Genomic DNA, 10923 nt, shown 5'->3' with positions numbered 1-10923 from the left:
GGGAGGCTGTGGTGCACGGCCGGTCCGGGAGCGGAGCCGGAGAGAGAGAGGCGGGGGTGACGGCCCCAGAGAAGTCGAAGCCGGGGAGGGCTCCTGGATAGCGGCGGCCCGGGGCGAAGCTTGCCGCCGCCCGCGAGGAGCGTTCCCCGCTGACTCCTCTCCCTCCTTCCGGCCGCGCCACCGGGGAGGCGGCTTCCTCTGCGCCTCCCTCCCGCTCCTCCCCGCCCCCTAGTCCGGAGGAGGAGGAGGAGGACGGGGGCGGTGGTTGGGAGGAGGAGGAGGAGGAGGAGGAGGAGGAGGAGGAGGCGGTGGCGGCGGGCGGAGACCGCGCTCCCCCTTCTCCCTCGGCGGCGGCGGCGGCGGCGGCAGCGGCGGGGACAGGACAATGGAGGTGGCTGTGGAGAAAGCTGCCGTGGCAGCGGCGGTGGCAGCGGCGGCTGCGGCAGCGTCGGGGGCCCCGGCGGTCGCGGCCCCGAGCGGGGAGAATGAGGCCGAGAGCCGGCAGGGCCCGGACTCGGAGCGCGGCGGGGAGGCGGCCCGCCTCAACCTGTTGGACACTTGCGCCGTCTGTCACCAGAACATCCAGAGCCGGGCGCCCAAGCTGCTGCCCTGCCTGCACTCCTTCTGCCAGCGCTGCCTGCCCGCCCCCCAGCGCTACCTCATGCTGCCCGCCCCGCTCCTGGGGGCCGCCGAGACGCCCCCCCCTCCTGCCGCCGCCGCGGCCGCCGCCGCGCCTCCCGGCTCCCCCATCTCCGCCACCCCTCCGTACAGCACCCAAGGTGAGCGAGACCCTTTCCCGCCGCGCGCGCGCGCCAGGCCGGGGAGAGGGTGAGCCGAGTCGAGCCGCGCCGCTAGCTGGGGGAGGGGAGGGGAGAGGAGGAAAGGGGCGGGGAGGCGGGGGACGCGAGCGAGCGAGACACTCGGCGTGAGAGTGTGTGTCTATGTGTGTGTCTCTGTGTGTGTATGTATGTGTGTGGCGACCCTGCTGTCATGTCGCCGCTGGGAGGGGGGAGAGGAAGAGGAAAGGGTCTGTGTATGCAGGCGTGTTTCACGCATGGAGGGCCCTGCGCGCTCTCTGCGGTGTGTCGGCTTCTCTGCAGGCAACTTAGATGGGCGCTGGTGACTTTGCCATCCCGCTGCCGCCGGCATCTCCTGGTCCCGGTCCCTGCCCCTGCGGGGTCTCTCCGGCGCGGGGACCCGCGCTGGCTTGTCCGAGTCTCTCTCCACTTGACCGATGCTTTGTGGCTTCCAACTTTTCTCCTAACGCCAGCTTCCCCAGAGTTATTTCTCCCTCGGTGTTTGCCCGAAGCTTTTGTCCGGATCTCTGTGATTCCGGGGGAAAACCTCATTTTTCTTTCTTTCTTTTTCTTTTAATTGTTGTAACGATTGAATAATGCGAGCTTTGAGTCTGATTTCGTGGTTGGATCTTTGAGATTAGAGTCTATATTCTAGGTTGGTTTCCTTACTACATTCTTGCTCCCCTTCATTAGGGACAAAGGGACAGAATGACAGTCCTCCTGGAAGGGGACTTATTTCGCGGGGTTGGATATGGGAGAGTGAGGAGAAAAAGAACTAATCCTCGAAAAAAGAAAGTTTTGTAGGAGAGTAATTTTTTTTAAGTATGCATGTAATACTGAGAACAGCTGGAGATGTTGAAGATGTACACTTTCAACATGGTGGGGTGGTGGGTTTTTTGGTCTTTTTAGAATCTCCTAATAGGTAACTTGACATTGCTTTTAGATAATTGAATTTTATATGGTTTTTTAAGCTTTTTGCATTTTTTTGTGCTTTTTGTTCTTTTCATTTTTCTTTAAAGATTGTAAAAGTAGCATTGAGGAAAATATCACTGCTTTTCAAAAAGGACGTTGTTTTTAACTCCTCCCATTTTTAGAATTAACTTAGTTTATAGTGTTCTTTAGTTTTCAGTGCCCTGGGCCTGGAGTCAGGAAGACCAGAGTTCAAATTAAACCTCAGACATTTACTAGTTGTGGGGCCCTGTACAAGTCAATTAACTTATGTCTGCCTCAGTTTCCTGTTGTGAGGTTTAAATGAGATAATAATTGTAAAGGATTTAGCATTATATAAATGCTAGCTATTAATCATCTTATAATTGCTAGTGTCCTCCCCTCCGTTCCCTACTATACTTTTATATTTTTGTTATTGTTAAGTCGTTTCCAGCTCTTCATGACCCCATTTGGGGTTTCCTTGGCAAAGATACTTGGCTGTCATGGTTTGCCTTTATCTTCCCCAGCTCATTTTTCAGATGAGGAAATTGAGGGGAAACGGTTAAGTGACTTGTCCAGGGCCACACAGTGTCTGAGGCAGGATTTGACTGCCACCTAGCTGCCAGATGTTATAGTGCCAAATTGCACTTGAACTAGATGTTGGGGATGAAAAATGCTTTTTATTGGAATAAGTGAATTGTGGCTTTAACATATCCATTTAGTTTATTCATTGTATTATGAACAGCATCTAGTTCACCACCCAATAGTGAATCAGCCAGCCTACCTATTCAAGATTTATCCTGGGTGTAAAGGCAATTTCAGTGACTAAATCTTGAAGAAAAAATTAACCCTTTTTTCAAATAGTGTGTTATTCAATGAAACTGCTTTTAAAGAAACACAAATTTTCGTGAAATTGTTTAGATCCCTAATCAGAAAGAGATAACCAACCTTTCATGATCCGACTTGTCTGAGCCTAGAATTAAAATGTTCTAAAAATTGTTGCCATGATTGGTGTTATTCAAAGAAGGTCTTGCATTTGGAGTCAGAAGACTTGGATTCAAATAATGAGTCTATCTTTGTGACCCAGGATGAGTCTCTGAGCGTTTAACATCAGAAAAATGAGGAAATTAGGATTAGATGATATGCTAAAGTCTCCTCCAATTCTGAATCTGTGGGTTCTTTGGACTTCATGTGGGTAGGCCAAATACCACTTGTGTTATGAATCCCAGCTTGTAATTTACATGAAATATGAACAGGGCTTTGAAGGTGGATTGAGAACCTTGATCTTGTTTCTCCCTTTTCTGTACCAATACCTGCTAATCAAGCAAGTGTTCAGAAGGACACACAGAGAAAGAATTTAAAGAGGTTTAAAGTTTCAGCACATAAAACTATCAAAGCTCTGCTTTATAATATATAATCTCTTCGATGAAATATAACTTAAGCCAAAACAGTCAACTCCTTGTGTAGGTTATGTCTTTTGGGATCATTTATAATCCTAGGACATTTCCTGAACCAATTATCTTGTTCTCACCTCACTTTTTTCTCCTTTTGATTCAGTGATTTAATTGGGAAAAGAAGCTAAATTTCAATAAAATAAATGATTAGAAAGGCAAATTTTCAAAAATTGCTTAAAATTCTAAAGCAGAGTAGAACTGACTCCTGGATTTCATATAACACTGTTGGCTTCCTTAAAAGAAGCATTGTGATGTAGGGACAGAAACACTAGAATTGGAACCATCAGATTATAGGATTTAGTGATCATCTAATCCAAACCTTTCATTTTACAGTTGAGGAAACTAAGGGAGAGAGTATGATTTTCCTACCGTTACACAGGTGGTAAGTAGTTGAGGTAATCAGAAGACCTAATTTAAATCTGTGCTCTGCCACTGTGAAATTAACAGTCATTTTCACACATGAAAATAGCTCATAAATTTGGTGTTCATTGAGCCTTGTGTACTTCCCTTTAGTTAAAGTCAAGTATTTACTGAGTACCATGGGAAATATAGAAATGTTTTTAATAATCAGAGAGGTGAGGCTAACATAAATAAATGAAGTAGGTCATGCCTTCTATAGCCCTTGTTTCCTTGTCTATATATAAAATGAGTTTGGGCTAGTAGTCCTTTTCAGCTTTTAACAGACTATCACTTATGGTTTTATAATCATCGCTAATGAACAGTACAAGAATACAAGGAGAGTTCTGGAAAGCAGTTTGGAACTAGGCCAATGAAGTTGCTAAACTGTGCACATCCTCTGATTCAGCAACACAAGTACTTTGCTGCATACCCCAAACAACACCAGAGAAAGAAGAAAAAGACCCACATGTAAAAATATCTATAGCAGCTCTTTTTGTGATGGCAAAGAACTGGTAACAGAGGATGTCCCTCAGTTGGAATGGCTGAACAAATTATGGTGTATGAAAGTAATGGAATACATTTGTGGAAGGCAGTGAGTGGTTCAGATCAAATGTGTGAAAACTTTAATGAACTGGTGCAGAAACGAGCAGAAGCAGTACAGTTTACACACTAACAACATTGTAAAGACAATCAACTTTGAAAGACTTAATTTTAATCAGCCACATTTGAGGACCTACAATGAAACATGCTACTTACCTCCTTGACAGAGAAGTATTAGACTGAGGGTGCTGCAAGTTGAGACTTATTTCTTGAACACAGCCAACTATGATTTGTTTGCTTGACTATACATATTTATTTAAAAGGTTTTCTTTTGGGGCAGCTAGATGGCGCAGTGGATAGAGCACCAGCCCTGGAGTCCAGAGTACCTGAGTTCAAATCCGACCTCAGACACTTAACACTCACTAGCTGTGTGACCCTGGGCAAGTCACTTAACCCCAATTTCCTCACTAAAAAAAAACAAACCAAAAAAAAACAAAAATAAAAGGTTTTCTTTTTCTTTTTTAATAGAGGAGGTAGAAGGGAGAGAATTCATTTTTGTTCATTTAAAATATGCAACTAAACTAATTGACTACACAGAAAAAAGAGCAGAAGGAAGTTCAGAAGGGTAATAGACAAGCAAGGAATCTTTATTGCTATCATGTTAAATTTAACATACACTTAAAAATGATAAAACGTTTCATATGCAATCCTCATTTCTGTTCTTTGTGTATTGAAATGTTCAAGTATTATGTCTATTAAGTTCATAATGTAAAATTAATAGTAGAAAATAACAGGTAATTTTAATTCCTAATATTTTATTGATGCTGCCTGTGTCACTTTGTAATGACTCCTCCCACATACAGATTCCATTAAAAAAAAAACAACTTTACAATCAGTAATCAAGCAAAACAAATTAACACACCATGTGTGAAAATGTATGCCTCATTCGTTCTGCAGTTGATAGAAAAAGTTGATAGAAAAAGACAAGCCTCACCATTAGTCTTCTGAAGTTACTGTTGTTGACTACAAAATGCCATTCTTAATATTTTCTTCAGTATGAATCTTTCAGCTTTAATACTGGGGTTATATGCCTAGGGTTATTTCTCAGTAAAAGGCCATGTAGAGTTCCCTGAAGTATTTAATTCCAAATTGTTTTGCGGAAATTTTGTGCCAATCCTCAGCTCCACCAACGGCACATTAATGCTCCTGTCTTCTCATATCCCTGCCAGCATTAGCCACTTTCATCTTTGCTAGTCTAACCTTCAAGTTTTTAATTTATACTTAATTATTGGGAGCATTATTTCATGTGGCTGTTGATAGCTTTCTTTTAAAGATATCATAACCTTTTAGCCCATTTCTATTGGTCATTGGTTCTTGTTCTTAACAATTTGTGTTAATTATCTTGTATTAGATTTTATCAGATGTTTGCTGCAAATAATTTTTTCATTCTGCTTTTTCTAATTCTAGCTGCATTGGTTTTCATAATGCAAAAGCATTTTAACTTTTTGCGATCAAAATTGTCTCTCCTCATTTCTATTCCTGAATCATAAAGACTTCTATTAGGCTTAATTCTAGAAGGTATTTCTTCCACTCTTAGCTAACTTTTTTATGATGTGACCTTTTAATATTTAGGTTTTCTATTTATGTTGAATTTATTGTGGTGTCTAAATCTAGTTTCTGCTAAAGTGTTTTCTAGGTGACTCTTCCCAGCATTTATTAAAAAACAAGAATTCTTTGCCTTCATTAGTAGTTGGTTTTCTTGAATCTGTGGTGCACTTCGCTATATTTGTTTATTTCTGGACATTTTTTTGCCTATTCCATTCCATCAATCAACTTTTCAAACATTTAAATTAATACCAAATAGTTTGATTACTCCTTTATAATATAGTTACAGGTGGTACAGAGAATAGAGTACTGGAGACCTGAATAAAAATACAGCCTTAAATAATAGTGAGTGATCCTGAGCTAGTCAGTTAGGCTTCGTTTTATTTCTCTTTCCTCAACTGTAAAATGGGGATAATAACAACACCTCCTGCCTAGGGTTGTTGTGAGAATCAGAATCAAAAGAAATAATTGTGAAGCAATTAACACAATACTTGGCATCTAGTTGTTAATATATAAATGTTAGCTATTATTATTAGCTATTAGTTTGAGATCTGGCGATGCTAGTCCCTTTCATTCCCCCATTTAAAAAAAATTAATTTTTGTTGATCTTTTTTATCTCCTAAATTTCCCCTTGTATCCCTCCCCCTCTCCCAGAGATCTATCCCAAGGAACAAAGATTATTTCTTGAAAGAAAAAAAGAAGAGGGGAAAACAGAAAAAAACAATACATGAGATGTTCCATACTCAGACTTTACATTTTTACAAAAGAGTCAGCTCTCCTTCATACCTTGTGCATTATTCTTCTTGAGATTCTTTAGCTTTATTCTTGAAGTATTCTTCCTTTTCTTGACCTCTAAATATGTTGCATCTTTGATTTTTATCTATTTATCTATCTTTGATTTTATCTGTAAGCAAGTGTATGGCATTCTGAATAAAAAGAGCATTGAATTTGAAGTCAGGAGATTTCTAGCTCTGACCATCATAGTTTATCATAGAATTTAGATTTGGAAGGAGTCTTGGAAATTCTAATTCAACACCATTTTTAACTGAATGACTTGTGGACATTTTCCTCATTTCTAAAATGAGGAAATCTACCTCACTTGAGATCATTTTTTGTAAGCCTAGTATGTGTGCTATTTTTATTCAAAATCCTTTGTGGATGCAGAGACTTGCATCTCTGTACCCTGATCTCAATGTTCAACACTAATCTCATATTTCTAATGGCTACTTCCAATGTCCAGTCATCACCTCAAACTCAACATAATAAAGGAGATCAATTAAACAAAATTTTAAGTATACATGTAAGTAAATTGACAAGATGAGAATTTTTCCAGGGGAAAAAAAAAGCCTTAAGGGACTGATGATGATAAACAGAACTCTTTATTCTCCAGTTCTCTGCCTCTCCTGACCAAAATAGCCTGTATCATAACCGCTTCAAAACCTCTGTTCTTTCTTTTTTGTTCCTTCCCCTACAGCTACCATGTCCTGCTATTTGGAATGCCTGTTCCTTTTCCATTCCTATTCCTGTATTAATCCAGGTTCCTCATCATTTTCTACCTAGCTTTTATATGGTTTAGGCAGATGAATTTGCATAAAAGTTGGTTTTGATCCTGTCACTCTTTGGACCTGGAGTTTGGAAGTCTTAAGATCCTTAGACTGGAAATCAAGGCTATCCAACTCCACGTTGTTGTTCAGGACTTCCCTGTATGAAACGTCTGATCTAGTTAAACTGTTTAGTTAGTTGCACTTTTCTCCTTCCATGCTTTTGGGGGGGGGGAGGGGAGGGGAGGCGAGGCGGGGACAGGGCAATGAGGGTTAAGTGACTTGCCCAGGGTCACACAGCTAGTGTCAAGTGTCTGAGGCCGGATTTGAACTCAGGTCTTCCTGAATCCAGGGTCGGTACTTTACCACTGTGCCATCTAGCAGCCCCCTCCATGTTTTTTCTACACTCAGCCTGCACCTTTTTTTTTTTTTTTTAGTGAGGCAGTTGGGGTTAAGTGACTTGTCCAGGGTCACACAGCTAGTAAGTGTCAAGTGTCTGAGGCCGGATTTGAACTCAGGTCCTCCTGACTCCAGGGCCGGTGCTCTATCCACTGCGCCACCTAGCTGCCCCCAGCCTGCACCTTTCTTAATATCACAGTATTCTATCATAATAATATACCACGTCTTGTTTAGCTAGCCATTCCTCAAATGTTGGACATCCCCATAATTTCCAGTTTTCTGCCATTGCAAAGAGTTGGTAGAAACATTCTAGAACATAGAGGTTCTTTTCATTTTTTTCCCCCATCACCTTGGGAAATATTCCTAATACTGGTGTTGCAAAGTCAAAGGGTATATACACAGTTGTATAATTCTTTGGGCATAATTCCAGATTGCTCTCCAAAATGGGTAGATCAGTTAATAGTTCTACCAACAGTGTCTGGATTTTTCCATATTCTCCCCCCCCCCCATGTCATTTTCCCTTTCTCTCATTTTAGTCAATCTGATAGACATGACATGGTTTCTCAAAGATGTTTTAATGTTGATTTCTCTAGTCAATAATGATTTACAGCATTTTTTTCATATGAGAATATATAGCTTTGATTTCTTTCCTTTTTTTTGCAGGGAAGTGAGGGTTAAGTGACTTACCCAGGGTTACACAGCTAACGTCAAGTGTCTGAGCTCAAATTTGAACTCAGGTCCTCCTGAATCCAGGGCCTGTGCTTTATCCACTGTGCCACCTAACTGTCTATATAGCTTTGATTTCTTAATTTAAAAATGTACCATTCATATCTTTTGATCATTTATCAGTTGGGGAATGACTGATATTTAAATTTGACAAAGTTCTTTATATATTTGAGATGCAAGACTGTAACGATTAGAATGACACCACCTGCTGGAGACTTACTGTAGAAAAGCTCCGCCATGAGAAGGCCTCTGAGGGCAAGCCATGCGGTCAAGGTCCTTAGCATCAGGAAGTGACGTTTGCTCATGGGTATTGTCTATCAAGGCTACCAGCCATTTCTGAGAGGAGGACATGAAGTAGGAAGTGGACGCTGGCAGAGGGGTTCTGTCTTTTTTTTGGTTCCTGACCTCACCATGGTGGGTCGGATGATGGGGTCTCTTAGAAATAGTTAGATTTTTACCTTTCTCTCTGATCCTAATGCTCTTTAATAAATACTTAAATACTCCTGCTAAAGCTTATAATTTATTGGTGACCACTCATTAGATTTTAGATAGTATAGCTAGAATTTTAGCCCCTTACAAGACCTTTATCTGAGAAATTGTCTATGACATTTTCCCCCTGATTTTCTTCTAATCGTGACTATGTTGGTTTTATTAGTACTAAACTTTTTAAAATATAATCAGCATTATCTATTTTGCATCTCACAATGCTCTTTGTCCTTTTTTTTTTCCCCATACATTTTTATTCTGGCCATAAGTCTGATAGGTAATATATTCCATGTTCTTCTGATTTACTCATGAGATCTCCTTTTATGTCTAGGTCTTTTGTATCTGTTTTGACCTTATTTGGGAAATAATGTACAATACTGGTTTATACCCGTTTTCCCAACAATTTTTACCAAATTTAATTTTTTTTTTTGTTTGTATGTTTTTGTTTTTGTTTTTTAGGGGTGAGGCAATTGGAGTTAAGTGACTTGCCCAGAGTCACACAGCTAGTACGTGTCAATTGTCTGAGATCGGATTTGAATTCAGGTCTTACTGACTCCAGGGCTGGTGCTTTTATCCGCTGCACCATCTAGCTACCCCCAAATTATGAATTCTTAACCCAAAAGCCTAAATCTTTACAGTTGTCAAACAAAAGGTTACTATAATCATTTACTATTGTGTGTTGCTTGTCTGCTCTGTTCCACTGATCCACCTTTCTATTTCTGTTTCCTAGCTAGTACCAGATAATTTTGATAATTACCACTTTATAATAGAGCTTAAGATCTGGCACTGCTACACCTCTATACTTTTTTCCCCCCATTAATTCCTCTGATGTTGTAAGAATTAAAGGTTGTAAGAATTAAAGGAAGTAATCCAGTAAAGTGCTTACTACAATCTTTGATATTTAAGAATTCCTTTATTTTATAAAATTTTTATTATAAACATATTAATGGAATGCTACAACTTGGAAGATGTTTAACATAATCTAACAATCATTTATAAATCAAATAAAAGTTTGAAATATTTGACACAAGAGTCTTTTTTTTTTTAAGTGAGGCAATTGGGGTTAAGTGACTTGCCCAGGGTCACACAGCTAGTAAGTATTAAGTATCTGAGGTCGGATTTGAACTCAGGTACTCCTGACTCCAGGGCGGGTGCTCTATCCACTGTGCCACCTAGCTGCCCCTGACACAAGAGTCTTAAATCTGCTTCTGCATTGAAGGGTGTTCTGTATTTTGATTTAAAACAAAAATCAAATGAAAATACTTGCTCACATAGGTACTTTGTGGAAAATAGTAGGAAAGTTTTACAAATTCTCTTACTGAGAGATGGAAACTCATTTTAAATTTTCAGACACTTAATCAACTGATAAAAACAAATAGCTAGTTAAGATAGAAAGTATTAACTTTCTCCTGACTGAAGTGTTGTATCAAATGATAAATCTCCTTAAAGTTCAGTTGCACATATTGCTTTGTTTTTAACCATGTTTATGTAGGTAATAACTTTTGTAAAGAAAGAGTCTCTTTGAGATCAAACTTTTTTTTCCTATCACTGGCATACCAGCTACCACTGGCATACCAGCTACACCCCCCCCCCCCCCCAGTTGGGTTTAAGCGACTTGCCCAGGGTCAAGTAAGTGTTGTGTCTGAGGTCAGATTTGAACTCAGGTCCTCCTGACTGAGGGCTGATGATCTATCCATTGTGCCATTTAGATGCCCCACCAGCTGCCACTTTTTTTTTTAAGCGAGGCAATTGGGGTTAAGTGACTTGCCCAGGGTCACACAGCTAGTAAGTGTTAAGTGTCTGAGGCCAGATTCGAACTCAGGTACTCCTGACTCCAGGGCCAGTGCTCTATCCACTATACCACCCAGCTGCCCCTCAGCTGCCACTCTTAACAGGAACCACTGAACAGTATTGTCAACCAGTTTATTTGAAAATTTGCCAGAAAGAAAGAACAGTAACATAAACAGAAAATAAATTTTAATCAGAAAACTGCCTTCTCATTGCAGGGAGAGACAATATAAGATGTTTATATTGACTGTTCGTAATGAT

At 40.6% G+C, this 10923-nt stretch overlaps 1 protein-coding gene across 2 annotated transcripts in view; it reads left to right on the top strand.

Moving 5' to 3' along the window:
• The first annotated feature begins 315 nt into the window (after positions 1 to 315).
• TRIM24 (tripartite motif containing 24) overlaps positions 316 to 10923 on the top strand; it is a 123620-nt gene continuing 113012 nt past the window's right edge. For both annotated transcript variants that reach the window (XM_043966496.1, XM_043966495.1), the window contains exon 1: positions 316 to 779. In XM_043966496.1, coding sequence (XP_043822431.1) covers positions 386 to 779 — 394 coding nt within the window. In that variant the 5' untranslated portion in view covers positions 316 to 385. The remainder of the gene's footprint in view (positions 780 to 10923) is intronic.

The sequence above is a fragment of the Dromiciops gliroides genome, chromosome 5 (assembly GCF_019393635.1).
Source record: "Dromiciops gliroides isolate mDroGli1 chromosome 5, mDroGli1.pri, whole genome shotgun sequence".
In the NCBI taxonomy this organism is placed as follows: domain Eukaryota; kingdom Metazoa; phylum Chordata; class Mammalia; order Microbiotheria; family Microbiotheriidae; genus Dromiciops; species Dromiciops gliroides.
The sequence above is the reverse complement of the archived record's forward strand: the minus strand, read 5'-3'. Positions and strand labels throughout refer to the sequence as shown.